General features: G+C 62.4%; 1 protein-coding gene across 3 annotated transcripts in view; it reads left to right on the top strand.

Moving 5' to 3' along the window:
* Positions 1 to 856: 856 nt before the first annotated feature.
* The window catches only part of LOC121086147 (dedicator of cytokinesis protein 2-like), a 77,185-nt gene continuing 60,069 nt past the window's right edge, over positions 857 to 17,972 (top strand). For all 3 annotated transcript variants that reach the window (XM_040589455.1, XM_040589447.1, XM_040589465.1), the window contains exons 1-19: positions 857 to 1,045; positions 3,014 to 3,097; positions 3,293 to 3,333; positions 3,563 to 3,618; positions 3,730 to 3,826; positions 3,897 to 4,045; positions 4,540 to 4,675; positions 4,800 to 4,954; positions 5,748 to 5,829; positions 6,975 to 7,110; positions 8,191 to 8,266; positions 8,717 to 8,796; positions 9,330 to 9,455; positions 9,574 to 9,698; positions 10,557 to 10,655; positions 11,120 to 11,192; positions 12,072 to 12,175; positions 15,016 to 15,205; positions 17,447 to 17,544. In XM_040589455.1, coding sequence (XP_040445389.1) covers positions 1,003 to 1,045; positions 3,014 to 3,097; positions 3,293 to 3,333; positions 3,563 to 3,618; positions 3,730 to 3,826; positions 3,897 to 4,045; positions 4,540 to 4,675; positions 4,800 to 4,954; positions 5,748 to 5,829; positions 6,975 to 7,110; positions 8,191 to 8,266; positions 8,717 to 8,796; positions 9,330 to 9,455; positions 9,574 to 9,698; positions 10,557 to 10,655; positions 11,120 to 11,192; positions 12,072 to 12,175; positions 15,016 to 15,205; positions 17,447 to 17,544 — 1,950 coding nt within the window. In that variant the 5' untranslated portion in view covers positions 857 to 1,002. The remainder of the gene's footprint in view (positions 1,046 to 3,013; positions 3,098 to 3,292; positions 3,334 to 3,562; positions 3,619 to 3,729; positions 3,827 to 3,896; positions 4,046 to 4,539; positions 4,676 to 4,799; positions 4,955 to 5,747; positions 5,830 to 6,974; positions 7,111 to 8,190; positions 8,267 to 8,716; positions 8,797 to 9,329; positions 9,456 to 9,573; positions 9,699 to 10,556; positions 10,656 to 11,119; positions 11,193 to 12,071; positions 12,176 to 15,015; positions 15,206 to 17,446; positions 17,545 to 17,972) is intronic.

Raw genomic sequence — 17,972 nt, 5'->3', positions numbered from 1 at the left:
TCTTCCTCAGGCTGAAGGGTCCATGAGGGCTGCCTGGAGTGGGCTTTGGGCCAGGCGCCAGGGGTGACCTGCGGGATGGGGGAGCTGCACCCAGGGGTGACCCTGGAGCAGGCTTGGGCTGGCAGAGAGGCATGGACGGGCCGGGAAGGAGCCTGGCACTGCCTGGAAGGGGCTGATGGAGAAATGTTTTTAATGGCAAGGGCAGCAGCCTGGCTGTGGCAGGCCAGCAGCAGGTGTGGCCGTGCAGGGGGAGAGGGCCTGGCCAGTGCTGGCCCAGGGCTGAGCAGGGCCGGAGGCTGAGTATCCAGTCCTGGCGAACCCGCAGGCGCTGGGCAACTGGGGTTTGCAGCAGGAGGGAGGAAGGAAGTGGTTGATGCCGAACCGTTGCTTCACTCGCTGTCCTGGTGCGGCAGGGAGCGGAGGGCTGGCCGCCAGCCCACAGAGCCCCGGCTGCATCCCTGCACCACGCTGGCTTTCGTGCCACAGAGCCTTGTGCGCCGAGGGACGGGGATGGGCCAGCCCTGGCTGGGGAGGCAGAGGCCTCGTCTCAGCGGTGTTGTCTGGAGCGGCACAGCTGGCCCAAGTTCGCAGCTCGCTGTGGCTCCCTGGACCTTGGGGTGGCTGAGGCTGTGCTTGCTCCATTGCTCCGGACTCCAGCCCAGTGTCCCACAGGCTGCTGCGCTCTGGCAGTGGTGCTCAGCCAGAGGGGCTCACCATGCTGCAGCATCACCCGGGGCCAGCAGCCCCATTGCACCCTGCAGGCAGGGCTGGTGACCCGCCTGAGCCCCTGGGTGGGTGCGTGGTGGGGTCCTGGGGGCTCCATCCCTGCCACCCCTGCCACGGTACACAGCAGGGCAGTCGGGTGGGTCTTCACAGCACCCAGCTGTGTTGAGGAAGCAGAGGTTTGCACAAGCCAGTGAGGTGCACGTGACCTGGGGAGCGCGGCAGGAGGAACCAGCAGCCACCCCGCACAGGGCCCCGGTTCCTGCAGCACAGCCAGCCATGGCCCCATGGCTGCCCACCAAGGAGGAGAAGTATGGCGTGGGTGAGTTCAGGCTTCAGGGCGGAGTGGGTGCCCGGCCCTGCTGCGCTCCCCAGAGGGGTGAGGGCTGGTGGGATGGGGTGCTTGTGGCTGAGGTGATGCTGCTGGAGCCCACTGGCCATGGTGGCCCTGCAGCAGCGGGCTGTGGAGGGGTGGGTGATGGCGGCTGGGCCATGGTGCAGGGTGAGCAGCGCTGGTGGGGCTGGCAGCGGTGTGAGGTGGGGACCCCGTCTCCACAATGCTGGTGCTGGGTGGGCTGATGAGTGCAGGGCTGAACGGAGGGTCAGTGAGGGGCTGCAGGGCTGGTGACGTGGGGCTGTGCAGGGCAGGTGTCAGCGAGACCTATGTGCCCAGAGGCTGAGCGTGGCTGATGCTGGGTGGGGATGGGGAGTTGTGGGGCTGGGGATGGAGGCTTGGTGCAGGAGCTGGCCCTCCCCTCTGAGCTATGGGTCTCGATCAGCCTGGCTGTCGGAATGCAGAAGCCTCTACCCAAGGGGTGATTAGCTTGTTAATGGTGGGTTGTTATGTGTTGTGTTGTGTGTGACCTGCTCTCAGGGAGGTGCCTGGGGAGCCCAGAACCACCCCTTAATTTTCCCCTGGTCCTGGCCAGGGCTTTGCTGCCAGCCCCTGTGCTGGTGATGGCGAAGCCCTGGGCAGCCCCCGTACCCTGCACTGCCACCCAGCTCAGGCTCCCGGTGCCAGCCCCAGCACTGGTGCGAGCACACACTCCCCACGCTGGCCCTTGAAGCCCTGCAACCACTTCCCGTTTCTGGCCAAGGCTGTTTCCTATGCCTTTCCCTTGCACTGCTGGCAGCGCCCGGAGCCAAGGCTGAGCCCCGCAGGGTCCCAAGCAACACCTGGAGCAGGCCCTTGTCTCGGTTCCTGCTTGTGCCCGATGGGTGTTAGCAGCCCTGCAAGGAAGCCTGGCCTGGCTGGTGCTGGGAGGTGGCAAGGGGCTGGAGGGGAGCGAGCCCGGACCAGGGCCAGGTGCTAGTCCAAGCTGGGTCAAGGTCCTTGCGTGGAGAGCAGGGCGGCAGGACAAGTCCCACGGGGCCTTGGGGCTCCCGGTGCTGCAGGGTGTGCAGAGACCAGCACGGGGGTCCCAGTGAGCCATGGAGGTCTGGGGGTGTTGCAGCTTGAGCTGGCCCTGGCCGGGGCTGGTAGTGGGTGCAGGCACGTCTGCTGGGGGCTCTCCGCCGGTGCAGAGTGCGGATGGTCCTGTGGCCGAGCCAGGGCTGCCTACACCGGACAGAGCCGTCACTGTCCCCAGGACCAGAAATAGCGGCAGGACTAACCGCGGCCCGGCCGGTGCAGCTCACGCCACAGCAGGAAGCGCCTGGCTGACAGAGAGCTCCTGTGCTCCTGCTGCCACCAGTCCCCCCAGTGCCCCCACACCCTGCTGCCCCCGCCACCAGCTCCCACCGCCCGCTGGGGCTGCCCTGCGTGCCCCTGAGCTGCTAGCCACGGGCTGCAGTGCTGCTGCTCCAGGCGAGGGCTCGGCTGGCCCTTGCTCCCCCTGCACTGCCTGCAGTGGGAGCAGGACCACCGGGCTCAGCACTCGCTAGGGCCCGCCTGGCGGGGCCGGGCATCTGGGGCTGGGTGGCGGGCAGTGTGACGGGGAGAACACCAGCCAGGGGACCCCTGTGTGCTGGAAGAGGGGGGCTGATGGCTCCTGCTGTGCCCGTGTGGGCTGTGCTGTGGCTCTCAGGTTCCAGGGTCCCCTCCCCACCCCTGCTCTGCTTCAGCCAGCGCTCCCCTGCCTCACACCGTGCCTGCCTGGGGGTCTTACACCATTTGCATGGGGTTGGGAGTCTGCACCACCTCTCAAGGCTGAGCAAGGTGGCTCTGCCTCTTGAGGGGGGGCTGGCTGTAGGGCACAGGTGCCCAGGGCCTGGGGAGGGTGGGCTATGCTGGTGAGGGGGGTCTGGGTGAGGGACCCCTACTCACGGCTCCTGGTCCCTCTCCCTGCAGCTGTGTGGAACTTCCCGCGCACCAGCGAGCATCACCTCCCACTGCAGATTGGGGAGACGGTGCACATCCTGCAGGCCTCTGAGGGTAAGGGGGTCCAGCAGCCCCAAGCAGGCCCCATGCCATCCCCTGCCCATGAGAGGCTGTTCTGGGTAGCTGGCTGCACCATAACACAGGACCTTTGTGCTCCTTCTCTTGGCTGTGCTGGCAGGCACACAGCCCTGCTATGGGCTGCTGGGTCCCCAGGCGTGGCTAACAGTGTCCCCTTCCCTCCCCTTGCAGGCTGGTACCGTGGGTACTCGCTCAGCAACAGGGCGGTCCAGGTAGGTGGGGGGCTGCTGGGGGGCCAGGGCATGGTGGGGGTGCTGGCACAGCTGGCAGCTTGCCCTGTCCCTGCTGGGGGGATGTGCCAGGCACCCTGCGGCATTGCCAGGCTGGGACCCACTGCAGGACCCTCGGTCCTGGGGTGGGGAGCCCCCAGCCATGGTCCCCCAGAGGGGCTGTCTCCCACCCAGCCTGGTCTGTGGGTGCTGACGGCTCTGGCTCTCCCAGGGCATCTTCCCAGCCTCGCTTATCCACCTGAAGGGTGCCGTGGTGGAGCGCAGGGGGTAGGTACTGGATGTGGGTATGGGCACGGGTGGGTGGGCTGCATTTACCTGTGCAGCTTGGGGGCCAGTGCGGTGCCACAGGGCTCCAGGGCTCCCTGTGCCTCTCCCCAGGGCGGAGGAGAGTGTGATCCCCACCGAGATGCCCATGGTGCAGGAGATTACCACCACGCTGCGGGAGTGGGCCACCATCTGGAAGCAGCTCTATGTGGTGAGGGCCGGGGTGCTGGGGGGGCCGGGGCTGGCAGGGGCACACTGTGACCTCACGCTGCTGCCCGCAGGCAGGGCAGATGGAGCGGTACCAGCAGGTGAAGCAGATGATGTATGAGCTGATGGAGCGGCGCTCACAGCTGCTGTCGGGGACACTGCCCAAGGATGAGCTCCTGCAGCTCAAGAAGGAGGTGACCGGCAAGATCGACTATGGCAACAAGTGAGAGTGGGGACGGAGCGTGGGGCGGTCCAGGCCCCTGCCCCAGGCACAGGCTGTGTGGTACCAAGTGACACCTGGCCCTTCTGCTGCAGTGTCCCTGCCAACCTGTCTGTCTGTCTCTGTGTCCCCATCATGCTGGCTGCGTGTTCCTGGGGCACCCTGTGTCCCCACTGTCCTGGCTGGCTGGTTCTCCCATAGTGGTTGGGGACAGTGAAGGTGCTGGGGGCTGTGCAAGCTACCTGGCCGAGGGCTATCGCCAAGGGGCCGTGGCTGGGGTGGGAGAGCGTCCCTGGTGCTGCCTGGCTCTTGCCCCCTTGCCAGGGCTCTGCTGCTGGCTGGGACCCATCGTGGACTGTCCTTCCCCCACACTGTGCCTGTGCCCTCAGACCCTGTGCCAGGGCAGGCGGGTCTCAGTGGTGTGCACAGACCCGTGTGGCCCTGGCCCAGCCAAGTGCCAGGTATCGCCTCACCCTGTCCTGGCTTCCACACCACAGGATCCTTGCTCTGGACCTGGTGGTGCGGGATGAGGATGAAAACATCCTGGACCCTGACAGGACCAGCATCATCAGCCTCTTCCAGGCGCACAAGAAGGCTGCCCAGACCATCACACAGCGCATTCAGGAGGAGATGGTGAGAGCCAGTGCTGGCCCTGGCATGCTGACCCCTCCGTGCCAAGAGCCTGCTGCCCCACTTGTGGCTGGGCTGTGCTGTGCCACAGCCGTGCCGTGGGGCTGAGCAGCCTCGTGCCCCACAGAGCCCGCAGCAGAGCGCGCTGGGCTGCAGCGCCCGCCTGGCAGCTTCGCCCTCCCACAGCCTCTACCTCTGCGTGCGCAACTTTGTCTGCAACATCGGCGAGGAGGCACAGCTCTTCATGGCACTATACGACCCCAGTGAGCAGCGCATGATCAGGTGGGGCCCCAGTGGTGCAGGACCAGCCCCACTGCCAGACCTCTGCCACCGGCTCAGCTGGATGCCTGCCCCCTGCTCCCTACAGTATCCCCTGGTCCTATCCCCCTTCTGTGGGAAGCCCCTGCCCCTTTGTACCTCTATTGCCCACCCCTGTCCTGCCCAGCCTGGCCGCCCACCCAGCTCAGCACGAGCCAGCACAGCTCACAGTGGGGAGAGAGGCATGTCCCTTCCTGCAGCGCTTTCTCCTCTGGGGCAGGAGGGTTTGTTGGCAGTGTGTCCTGCCTGGCTCATCCCGCCTGGGGTGGTGTGTGCCTGGCACACTGTGGCCCGTTGCAGTGTGCTGCAGCATGCTGTGCTGTGCCCATCTGCCCGTGGTGGCCAGATGCTGGCTCAGCCCATGCCAGACCCCGGGTACTGCCGGGGCAACGTGCCCCCATGTGAGGGACTAGGTGTGCTGACATGCCCGACCAGCGTTGCTGTGGGCAGGGTTGGGCTGGCAGCCTCCCTGCTGCTGGGGCAGCTGGGGCTGGGCCAGCCGAGTGTGCCGCCGCTGGTGGGACAAGGGGTCCCGCTGCTGGTGGGATGGTGGGAGCTGGCAGGGGCCAGGCATGTGACATGGGGCCCAAGCAGCGCCCTGCCTGTGGCCAAAGTGCTTCAGTCCACATCGTGTTTGCTTGTGGGCTGCTCTACCTGGGGGACCCCCCCCACGCAGGGACACACTGAGCTCCAGCTCTGATGTCCTGGTGCCTGGCCCCTGCCGTGGGCTCCTCACCCCATCACCTTCCCCTCGCAGCGAGAACTACGTGATCCGCTGGGCCAGCACAGGGGTCCCCCAGGACATTGAGCTGCTCAACAACCTCAAGGCCATCTTCACGGTGAGTGCAGACCCCTTGCAAGCAGCACTGCTGCTGCTGCCTCCCTCTTCCGCAGAGCTGCCTGCACCTCCTCCCCTCCTGCTACCTGCAGCGGTGCCCCTGCCCCCTGCAGCATTTCAGATGCATCCAGCACCATGCACCAGGCCCCTGAGATGAGACCCCGCTGCAGCCCACGTCCCCCTGCAAGCAGCTGCATCCTGGCTGCTCGTTGCTCCTGTGCCCCCCAGCCTGACCAGCCCCATGGCTCCTGTGCAGACCAGTCCTGGCACCGGAATGTAGGCACCTGCCTGGGGGCTGCCCCTTGCAGCCTCCCCTCCCAGGTGCGAGGTTGCTGGGGCTGTTGGGGTGCCCGTGCCCCATCTCTGCTCCATCCCTCACCTGCAGCCAGCCTTGGCGGTCCTCTGCCGCGAGCGGGAGGAGGCACAGACAGCATCTGCTGACCCAGCATTTTTCCCGCTGCACCAGCAGAGCTGAGCTGACCCTCAGGATGGCCCGAGCGGAGCCATGGGCTGATATGCAGATGAGCCAGGAAAATCAATGCTAATGAGCAGCATCAGCACTTCCAGCTCCCCTGGCTCTCACCCACCTCTGACCCCTGCCCGTTGCTGGTGTCAGCCACATGTCCCTGTGTGCTGCAGCATGGCCCTGCCCCGTGCTGCAGGAAGGTTCTTGCACAAGGGCAGCACCCCCGGGAGCTGGCTCCCACAGGGTGCCCAGAGGTGGGGCGTGGGGCCAAGCCACCAAACCCTACACCGTGTCAGACCTGCTCCCTCCCAGGGCTGCATCTCCCACTTACCCACGCTGCCTGGCCCATGGGTGCCCCATGGGGCCATCAGTCTCCACCAGCTCTGGTGTTGTCCCCATCCCTTGGGTTTGGGGCTGCCTGGGGTGCACAGAAATCCCAAGCTCTCTGGGATGGGGGGCTGCATGCCCACCAGCTGAGCGTCTCTGTGGGGCACAGCGACAGGGGGCTCCCTGGCCCCTGAAGGCAGAGCTGGGGCACTGGGTATAGGGACCCATGGTGGCTCTGCACCTGCTGGTATGTCCTCCAGCCCTGGACACCCCATGGTCACATGGTGCCAGCAGAGGCACATCCCCACACAGAGCTGCCAGTGTGAGGCTCATGCAGCCACTCTGTTCCCCAGGACCTGGGCAGCAAAGACCTGAAGCGGGAGAGGCTTTTCCTGGTGTGCCAGATCATCCGGGTGGGACGCATGGACCTCCGGGAGACCTACAGCCGCAAGCTCAGCACGGGCCTCCGGCGGCCTTTTGGCATCTCAGGTGAGAGCAGAGTCTGCTGTGGGTGCAGGGAGGAGACCCCTGGTGCTGCCCATGACAGCACCCCTAGCACCCACCTCCCAGCCACCAGGCTCCATGGGGCTCACTGGTTCAGGGTGGTGACACCCCAGGGCTGCTCCCACATTGCAGCCCAGTGGCCCCTGTCCCTGCACGCAGACCCCAACCCTCACTTTCCTCTGCACAGCCACACACTGTCCCATCCCCCTGAGTCCTATCTCCCCCTCCCCATCCTGACCCACAACCCCTCCATGGTGGCACAGGCACTTCCCCGCAGGTGCCTGGTGCTGGGGTGTGGGGAGGGATCTGGCACAGCCGCTCCAGCAGCCAGGAGAGCCTTGGCTCCCTGCTCCTGTGACGGCCAGAGCCAAGCACTTCCCCTGGTCACCCTCATGTCATCCTCCGTGGGCTGGCCCTGCCATCCATCCTGGGGCTGCGGCCACAGGGCCTGTGGGGAGGCAGTGCACCTGCCCCAGCAGAGGAGAGGGACTCAGGGTGCCCAGCCACCCCTCCTCGCTGCGTGGCACAGGGGACCCCCAGCCCAACGCTGCTGGAGGTGCCCCCAGGAGCACTCTTAGCTAAGAGCTCAGCCACAGAGATATCACCAGGTGAATGATGAACCTATCAGCAGCTAGTTGTGCTCTGAGCTGTGTGTCCCCAGGGAGGGGCCCTGTCTGTGGGTGATGGAGAGATTCTGGATATGCCTTATTTTGGCCCCAATCTGCCCTGAAGCTCTGAGGCCACATCTGGTGACTGTCTGGTTGGTGGCAGTACCATCTCTGCATACTGTTTGGGTGCTGGGTGTGTGGTGCGAGCCCTGAGCAGCCACCTCTGCCCTGGGGTGGCTGGGGGTGGGTGTCAGTGGGGCATGAGGACCTGCCTGTGGAACCCAGGCCAGGGCACAGCAGGGTCAGTGCTGGGGGCACAGGTGAAGCGGCGGCTACAGGACAGGGCATAACTGTCCTGGGTGGTGGTCCTGGGAGGATTTGGCACAGAGGTCCCTGGTGCTGGGGCTGCTGGTGCCTGTGGTAACTGCCCCACTCTGCTCCATCTATGCCACTGCAGTGATGGACATCACGGACATCACCAAGGGGAAGAGCGAGAGTGATGAGGACAAGCAGCATTTCATCCCCGTGCACCTGTGAGTCCCATGGGGCCCGGAGGCAGCGAGCGGTGGGGCAGTGGTTACAAGGGGATAAGACATGCCAGGATCAAAGACAAAAGATTTTTTGTTAAATAAGGCTTTGCAAAGGGACTGTGGATCCTTGGGTCATGATGTCACCAGGTCCAGGAACTCATCGAGGTTAAAAAAGGGGTATTTCTATGGGCAGCAACACACTGAGAGATGCTGAAGCCCCGCCAGAGCTCTGCTCTCGGGGCACATGTGTACTTGGGTCCCAGGTCCGCTGTGGATGCTGTCCTGCTCTTCCCTCCCAGTGGGCTGGTGGCCAGCAGGTTTGAGAGCTGCAGTGGGACGTGGGCTGTTCAGTTTGCTGGTGGCTGGTGCCTGGCTGTGGGGAGCAGCCACACGGGTTCCCCATGCATGCCCAGTGGGGAGCTCCTCTGAATCACCCTGCTCTGGTGTTTGCAGGGTGGCTGCTGACAACGATTTTCTTCACAACATGATCAGGAAAGCGGTGGAGGGGAAGGACATCAACCACAAGGGACAAGGTAGAGCCCCCATGTTCCTTGTGCCCTGTGTACCCACTCTGTGCCACAGTACATGGTGGGGGACAGGGCAAGACCCCTCCCTGATCCATCCTGCATTTCTCTGTGGCTGCTGCCTGTGCTTGGGGACCTGCACTGCCCCCTGGCCCCCCATGCTGGGGCAGCCGCCCCATGCTGCTCCTTGCGGGGTTGGGCCGCTCACTCCAGTTGCTGGTTGGCCATGGGCCCCCTCCTGCTGCCTCCCCCGAGCTCTTGCATGCTGTCACCTGTTGAAAAACTGCAGTGGCCACAGAGGTGCAAGTTTGACCCTGGGTGCATCCAGGGCTTGGCGTGTGAATTGTCTCAGTAATTGGGATCAGAGCTGTATGGGGTCTCCGGCAGCGACTGCCCACCCAAATGCAGCCAGGGCTGAGCCCGGGAAGGGGCAGCTGCTTCCACAGGAGGCATGCGTGGCTGGCCGCCTTGCCTGGCACACCACAGCTCAGGCTGAGCCGGCGCGGGCTGTGGGACTGACATCCCATGCTCTGTCCTGGCAGGGTTCTGGGTGTCCCTGAAGATGCTGTGGGGAGACTTGAGCCAGGTGCGGAAGGACCATCCCCACCTTGTGGACCGCAGCACGGTGGTGGCACGCAAGCTAGGCTATCCAGAGGTCATCATGCCAGGCAAGCAGCGTGGCGGGTGGACCATCCCTTGGATGGTTTCTGGGGGTCCTGGCGTGGGGTTACGGGGTGCCCTTCTGCAAAGGGGACCTGGCCTCACTGACAGGGCTGTCCTCCCCAGGAGATGTCAGGAACGACATCTACCTGACGCTGGTGCAGGGTGAGTTTGACAAGGGCAACAAGAAGACCCAGAAGAATGTGGAGGTGACGGTGTGTGTCTGTGATGAGTCGGGCAACGTGGTGCAGGTATGGCAAGCGCCAGATTGGCCTTGGGGCAAGCGACTGTCTCCCACATCACCTCAGGTAGAGGCAGCAGCTCCGTAGCATCCTGGTGCTGGTGTTGGTGCCAGCATGAACTGGCTGGAGTAGCTTCTTTGGCTACTGGAGCTCCTGAAGTTCCCTTTAGAACTGGGAAGATCTGGGAAAGTGGTGGGAAGGGATAGAGAGGAAATTGGCCTCCACTGGGGACAACTAGAACCCCTGGCCATCCCCAGAGGCCCCTGGCCTTGGGGTGTCCCTGGTCGCCATCCCCAGGAGAGGTAGGAGGGGGGAGGGAGCTGGGGGGTTGCCAGGAGGATGTGAGGAGGCTCAGACCCAGTTCCCCCTGCCCCAGGACTGGCTGTTGCCTTATTTCTCTTTCATTTCAAATGCAGTTCTCACCTGGCCCCTGAGGAACAGGATGTGAATTGCTGAAGGTCCTGCTGGGCTGGTCCCAGGGCACAGCCCCCACCTTGTCCTCCAGCCCTGATAATGCCCTTCCCACAGGGCAATGGAAGCCAACCTGTGCCCATGCCCCTAGGGCCTGGGTGTCCCTTGCTGGTTCCCCTGGAGGCTGCACCAGGCTTGGTGGAGGTGACAGGGAAGCCTTTTGTGGCCCCTCTGAGCCTGGCTGGGGAAGGTTGTAAAGATGTCCCCGTGCCAGCTGGGTTGTTGTAAAGGGGCACCTATGCTGGGGGGCTCAGGTGGGGGCTGCTGCAGCATGGGCAGGGGAAAGCGGCTCGGGGGGGGCTCGCCTGGGTTAGCAGGGAATGCAACACTTTTCAGCCCTTCAAGTTTATTTGATCCAACCATGAAGCATCTCTCCTGCTGCTGCCCTCTCCACAGAATGTGATTTACCACGGCGCAGGGGACAAGCCAGTGAGCGAGTACCGCTCTGTGGTATACTACCAGCAGCGGCATCAGCGGTGGATGGAGACGGTCAAGGTCTGTACCAGCTCTGGGGCACAGGGACTGGGGTGGGACTGGGGCTGCTCATTCATCCCATGCAGCAGGACTGAGCTGCTGCAGGGGGCTCCCCATCAGGGCTGGCTTTTTGGGCACAAAGCCCCCAGCTTGGGGAGGATAGGAGATGCTGCCAGGGTCATGGCTGGACCCCCAGGTGGAGACCCGGGGCAACCAGCATCAGGGAGGCCATGTCCGCTGCATCACGGGCAGTGCTCCAGCATTACTCCTGCCTCTCCGGTGGGCAGGTGGGCACACCCCCCAGGCCCTGCACAGGCACCTGTGTCTCCAACTCAGCCTCTAATTGAAAGGAGAGCACATGGGTTGGAATTGAAGCAACCCACAGTTCAGCACAGTGTTTGCCCAAGCACCGAGGGCTCTTGGCCAGCCAGGTTGCTCAGCATGTGCCCTCCTGTCCTCATGCCGGCGCACGTTCTCTCTCTCAGATTGCTGTTCCCATTGAAGATGTCCACAAGACCCACCTGAGGTTCACCTTCCGGCATCGTTCCTCCAGTGACTGTAAGTGTCTCCTTTCTTCAGGTCCTCCTCTGCTAATGCCCTCAGCAGTGGCTGTGGTGGAGGCGGGCTGTCCGTGGCTCAGGGGCTGCAGGAGCAAGAGGGCCCTGTGAGCAGCCCTCATCTCGCCCCATGTGGGGCTGTGACACCTGGAATCCCATGGCAGGGGAAGGAACCTGTCACCCCATTCTGCTCTGTCCCTGCCACCCATGGTGAGGCAGCAGACCTCTGGGAAACCATGCCTCTTGCACGCGGCTGCTCCCTGGGTGCCCGTGCTCGGCTGTCCGCAGCACCCGCTCCCCATCCCATGGATTCTGGCTGCGGCAGGGCTGTGGGCTGTGGCATGGCTGGGAGGACACGCTGCTCCCGGAGCAGAGGTGCTGCTGCTGCTGCCTTTGCAGAGCTGACAACCACACCTGGTGAGACATGGTGTGGCATGTTCTGCAGCTGTGGGGACCTTCCCCAGGGCCACTGTGGGGACCTGCAGCTCAGGCTGCTGCTTGGCGGTCTGATCCTACCCGCCCTGAGCCCTGCCTGCCCCAAGCCCCTCTCATTCCCACTGGGGTGGCTCTCCGTGCCTGGGCAGCAGGTGCTGGCTGGCAGCCGGGCTGCGTCTTGCCTCGTTGCTGCCACCTCTCCCACTTCTCCTTTCCCAAGGTTCTCAAACAGCTGCAGCAGCTGCTTTTCCCAAGTGCTCCGGGGAGACCAAGGGGGTCTTGCTGCCTGTGGGTGCAGCCTGTGGACTCCAGGAAAAGAAAAGCAATTTCCCTGGCAGCACCCCTCCGGATTGCTGCAGCTGCGCTGGCCGGTTCCTGCCCGCGCACGGTGTCCTCAGGCCCCTTCTGAGCCTGCTTCACCTCACCCCACATTTGTGTCTCCCAGCCAAAGACAAAAGTGAGCGGATTTTCTCCATGGCCTTCGTGAAGCTGATGCGACCAGACGGCACCACGCTGCGTGATGGGGAGCATGACCTCATTCTGTACAAGGTACGGGTGGGGTGGGTAGACCCCCCTCCCTCAAAGCAGGGAGGCTGAAGGGTGGTGGCTCTTCTGGCAGCTGCCTGCGTGGGGCTGGGGTCCTAGTCCCTGCTGGAGTACCATGCTGGTGGCATGCACCCAAAGTCCCAGGGAGGGTTTCCAGTCCCTCCCTCCCGTCCTTTCTGTCCTTGATGGTGGGGTGCCATGCTCCCTGCACACGACATCTCTAATCTCTGCACTGCTCCCTTGCGAATGACAGGTTTTGTTTAGAAAAAGGTAACTTAAACATATCTGACTTGGAAGGGAACGTCCCTGGAAAGGTATTTGCTGCACTTTACCTGATTTCACCAGCATCTTTCTGTCTACAACTGCTTGGTTTTACTTTTGAGAAAGCAAACAGAGAACACAAGGAGGGAAAATTTGCTGTTCATTTGGAAAAAACACAGTTGGCTCTGACACCAGAGTGTGAAAAGCCCCACAAATGTGCTGCCCCTCCTTGCTTTGTGCCCCCTTGTGTCGCCCGGGCTGCATCTGGTTGTGGCAAGGGGAGTGGGAGGTGTGAGCTGGTTCCTGCTGCAGGGGTGAGCTCAGGGCTCTTGCTCTGTGTGTTGGCACAACTTTATGTTCCTCGCAAGAAAAGGAGCCCCAGCCTCCGCGGGAGGTGACCTTCCTGCCTCAGCCCCTTGGCTGCTCTGGTATTTAACTGAAGTTTTCTCTCATTTTCCCTGCTGTTCCTGTTGATGTGACCACAGTTATACGAGGCAGAGCCATCTCCCTTCCCATGTCCTGCATCTTTCTGGGATGAGAAAATCTGTCTCCTGCCTGCTGTGGCAGCTGTCTAGCTGGCCTCAGCCAATGCTTCCCATGAGCTTGATGGAGGAGTGACTTTTCTTCATCCCTGCGTTTTCCTCTCAGCACCTTGATGCTGCTTCTGCAGCTACGTGATGTCCTGGCAGCAGAAGTGCCCCAGCAGATGGGTGGCTGCCGGCACACCACTGTGCTCACCGTCGTCCCACATCGGAGGACTGTGCTGTGGATCTGTTGCAGTGCCATCCCAGTGTGCTCTGGCACCGCGCTCACGTAGCTGAGCTGCCCACGTACCCTTGCAGGTCTCTGCTGTCTGCCCACGCTGGGGCCACCCCATCCACCTCCTGAATGCCTCTGCTGACAGGACAGGCTCACCCCTGCCCGCCCGGCTGCTCTGTCCCTGCGCTGCCGTTGCTGTTCCTCATCTATCGCTCTTGTGATGCCCAACCTCCCTCCCACAGGGAACCCGGGGGGGCCCTGCACCGGAACGGAGCTGCGCTTTTCTTCCCCAGCAGCTCCTACGCATTTTAGATTGTTATCGTGTCTCTCCTCCCTGTTCTTCACTTGCAAAACGCCCAAATTCTTTAAATGCTACTGTGGCCTGTGGAGCTGCAGACATGGTCCCTGGCTCTCTGGGGAACTGTCCCATCCACAGCCTGTGCTGTGGCAGGAACACTGAGCGCCTTTGGGACTTGCCGACGCTGGCTGGGGCAGCGAGATCAAACCCTGTGCACCTCCCTCCTGGGTGCATTTACTCCTTAAAAGGCTGTTGCTGCCCTTGCCGAACTGTCACAGTCACCAGCGTCCTCTGCCCCTGAGCAAGTAGCCGTCGTGCTCCGCTTTGTCTTCTCCCCGGCTGACTCCTGCTCTTCCCGGCAAACACAGGAGCTTGATTCTGGGAGTCAGAAGCTATTTCATCTTTTTATCTTTGTTTGCCAGAGGAATGTGAATTATATGCTTTTAGCTTCTCAGACCTCTTGATCTCATGCTGGTCGAGAAATGTCTGAAATTAAGCCAGGTTACCCTACGAGGGCTTAGCTGCCCTCAGAAGAAGTGCAGTGCCTCCTGTGAGTCAGCTGGCTGCCGTGGGTACGCTCGATGGAGAGAAAATCCAATAACAAACAATTTTGTGATCTTCATCTGACCTTCAGCAGGAAGAATTTTATCATGCAGGGTTGCAGGCAGGGAAGGATAAATGCCCTGTTGCCAAGCCATAAGTAAGCACCGGTGAGCTCGTGGTGGCAAGGCTGCAGTCTGCCATCACATGTCTGGCCAGCTTTGGACATCCATGTCCTAGTCTTGCAAACAAGCATGGAAGGATCATTTAGAAAGTCACTCCAGTGAGTCCTCCTAGATGTAACACCATCTTAATTCTTCAACTTAACAGTAGGGGACACAAAAGAAATGGGCCGTTTTGATGCCATGGAGAGACCAAGCATGCCTGTGCCAGCAGGAAATATCCTGTTGGGCTGGTGATGGTGTGAGACTGTGCTGGCCACTTGGTTGGTGGCCTGCTGTGTGTCCATCCCCATGGCAGTGCTCAGGCATGTGTTTCGTTCCCAGAATGCTGCTGCCAGCCCCAGGCTCCTCCGTGTCACTGACATCCCCCTGCGCTTTTCCTCCTGCCGGTTCTTGTGTCCTTCCTGAGTGGCACTGGCCTGGACTTGGCATCTTCCCGGTCAGCTGTCCCAGCTGAGCATGGTCCCCACAGAGCCCGGCAGGGAGCAGCTTTGTTGGATACTCTGTTTAAGTTAATGATGGGTGAGCCCACTGTGCCGCCTGCACAGGGCTCTGCACCGTGGGCAGTGGCCAGCTCCCGCATCCCAGCGACTGCCACAAGCCGGAGGCTACCAAGCCATAAGGATACGTGGGAGCCACCATTCCCTGTGCATGGCTCTGCTGACCTCCTTGCCCTGCCCCATTCTGCACAGCAAAGTCCCCCCCTGCAGGGGATGTGATGTGGGGTCACATCGGAGCCCAGGGGCCAGCCCTGTCCCACGGGACCACATAGCCTGGTATAAGCCATGTGCTCTGCCTTGCAGGGTGACAGCAGGAAGCTGGAAGATGCCGGTGCCTACCTGACCCTGCCCTCTGCGAGGATGCTGCCAGAGCCGAAGCTCCTCTCCGGCTCCTCCTTCCGTGTGAGCGGGACTGCGTCGGGCTTAGCTGTGTCGGCCCGGGACAGCTTCCAAATCTCAACGCTCGTCTGCTCCACGAAGCTGACCCAGAATGGTGAGTCCCAGCTCCCCGCAGGGGTGGCGGTGGGGCTGTGCCCCCACCCCAGCAGTGTGTTTTCACCCATTGGATGGCGCTTCCCCCCACGGCTGGAAAGCAGCTGGACCGGGGCTTGCACCCACTGCACCCGGTGCCAGGACAGCCTGCTGGAGATGCAGGGAGAGCAGGTATGGATGGTGAGGACTGAATTACCGTTTTGACATGGTCAGGACTGCCAAGGCTGTTCCCAGGGTGGGTGCAGGCTCATGGGGCAGCATTGTCCTGGGGGCTTGGGGGGCTGCCATCCTATGGATAATGCTGCCCTGGCCGATGTGCTGCAATCTGTGTTTGCTGTCCTTGCCCTGTGGTACCACTGCTACTGCACCCTGTGTTGCACTGCCCTGGTGCCCACGCCACTCTGACGGGACATGGTTTGCTGTGAGGTCTTTTTTGCATGTTGCCGGTTGATAACTCCAGGCTTTAACTTGGAGAGTTTCTCTCTTTTTTCCTCTTTTTTTATTATTAAGGTTTTCTTCCGGCTTGTCTGTCTCCTGAGCCCTTCTGAGTTAGCAGCAGATTAGTTTTCCAAGGCGAGGGAATGAGAACAAACAATTGCAGGCTGCAAGTGTTTCCAGGCACTCTCCCACCTTGGGGGTGCGGAGCTGCTGCCAGGGGCTGTGGGTACTTAGCAGTTTCTTGGCTGGCACAAACCCTTGCAGATGGTAATTAATCTGCTCGTGCCCATGGGGGAACTGAGCCGCTGCCTCTGATCTGGGAGCTGCTGAGTGTTGCTGTTGAAGGCTCCGTGACCTTCCTTGGGCCCTTCAAAACCAGGCTGGGAATTGGCACTCCCTGTTTTTAAACCCCCGTCCTCGGTTATAGCAAGCGTGGGCTTCCAGCCCTGGGGTGCCTTGCGTGGCTCATCGCAGGGCAGCCACCAGCATGCATGCCACCTCAGCACAGGCATGTTGGCATTTGCTGGTGGGATTTTACCTCGTACAAAATGTTTTGGGAGATGGCAGGACAAAGAAGTGTCAGCAACCTTGAGCGAGTGCTGGTGGTTATCAGATGGCTTCCTGTGCCCCTCTGAAGCGAGCAGGGAAGGGAGCGCAAGGCCAGCAGCGGGCAGGGAGGGCTGGTGGGGCCGTGCTGCCCTTGCGGGCATCCAGCTCGGGGAAGCATGGTACACGTGCCTCCACCATAACGGGGACAGGCAGCCCGGTCCTTCGCCGGGCCCGACCGCACCGTGTTGCATGGTGGTGCCGGCACTCAGGCCGCTGCCATGCTCTCAGCGCGTATCTGTGTTGCTGTGGAAAGCCCTGCAGCAGCTGCAGCCACTCATCTCTTGGGGTGGGCAGCATCAGTGCCTGTAGGTAACATCTGGAGCTGTCTGGAGAGTTACACGCTGCACAGCAGCACCAGTGCCTGGCATGCTTCCCACTCCGCGGGCAGGCGGCAGCGGAGCTTGGCCAAGGGAATATCGCACAGAAAAGCCGGGGCTCCCTCCTACCCCGCAGCGGGATGCTGCACACCCTCTGCAGGGCCGGCCGATGGCGATGCTTTGTCCCACTTTTGCTGAAGCGCAGTGACGCAGCTGGGGAAACCGCAGCCCTGGCGCAGGGTGTGGGGCTTGGGGACCGTAGCCGCATGGCTCGAGGGACACGGCGCACAGTGACTCATCGCTGCTGCGCTGACAGGGTCTGGGGCTACTGAGGTTCAGTGCGAGCCGGGCTTGGGGCCGTTGCTGTTCAGTCAATTCCCTTCCTGCCGCACAGTTACAGCTTCTGCAGTAACAACCTTCTGTTTGACCGAGTTTTATGCTTTTATGGTACGGAAGTCAGGAAGCTTTCTGGGCTGAGCAGGGTTTGTACTGGGAGTCGGAGCTCGGCAGGGTCCTGGCTGCTGCTAGCAGATGTCCCTTCCTTGAAGGGCTCCTGGGGAAGCTGCAGCTCCAGGGCTGAGTCCTGGTGTTCTGGGCCTCAGTTTTTCTCCCAAGGAGGAGGGGGTAAGGAGGGAGGCAGCCCCTGCCCGTGTGGCTGCATGATAGAGGTAGAGCGGTGGGAGCTCATGATGATGGGCACTCACCCCGTGCTTCTCCCAGCATGGAGCTAGCAGTGAGCGGCACCGTGTTCCCAGGGATGGGGTTCTCCAGCCAGTTGCCCTGGGTGGTGCAGGGGGGATGCAGGAGCCTGGGGGTCGGTAACGTTTGGGCCTGGCAACCAGTGAAGCTGTGCTGACTCTCCTGTTCCTCCCACCCAGTCAACCTGCTGGGGCTGCTGAAGTGGCGCTCCAAGCCCAGCCTCCTCTCCGAGAACCTGCAGAAACTGATGAACGTGGATGGAGGGGAGGTCATCAAGGTACAGTCAGGACCTTGCCTCTGCTGCCATACTGGGATCTTCCCTGCTCCGGCACTCACACCTCCAGCCATGTCCCCATATGGCTGCTGCCGGGGGGCAGAGGGATGTGAAAGCTGCCGGGTGGGCGGCAGCGTTGGCACCGTGCTTTTCCTGGCAGCCTGCCCGGGATGCCGAAAGCAGCTGCTGGAGCTGCCCTGGGCTGAGGCTGTACTGGGTGGGCTGGAAGCATCCTGCATGGCCTCAGTGCCTCTTCCCCAGGAAGAGATGCTGCCTCTGCCTGTGGCGATTGCCCTGTTGGCCGTGGGAGCCCCACGGGGGGGCAAGTGTGCGGCCAGAGGGGCAGTGCTGGGCTCCCACTGTGGGGCGGGCAGAGCTAGGGAGTCGTGTCCTGGCAAAGTACTGGACGCCCTGGGCTGAGAAAGGCTGAG

This window comes from Falco naumanni, chromosome 1 (assembly GCF_017639655.2).
Source record: "Falco naumanni isolate bFalNau1 chromosome 1, bFalNau1.pat, whole genome shotgun sequence".
In the NCBI taxonomy this organism is placed as follows: Eukaryota; Metazoa; Chordata; class Aves; order Falconiformes; family Falconidae; genus Falco; species Falco naumanni.
Note: the sequence above shows the minus strand (reverse complement) of the source record. Positions and strands in the feature narration are given on the sequence as shown.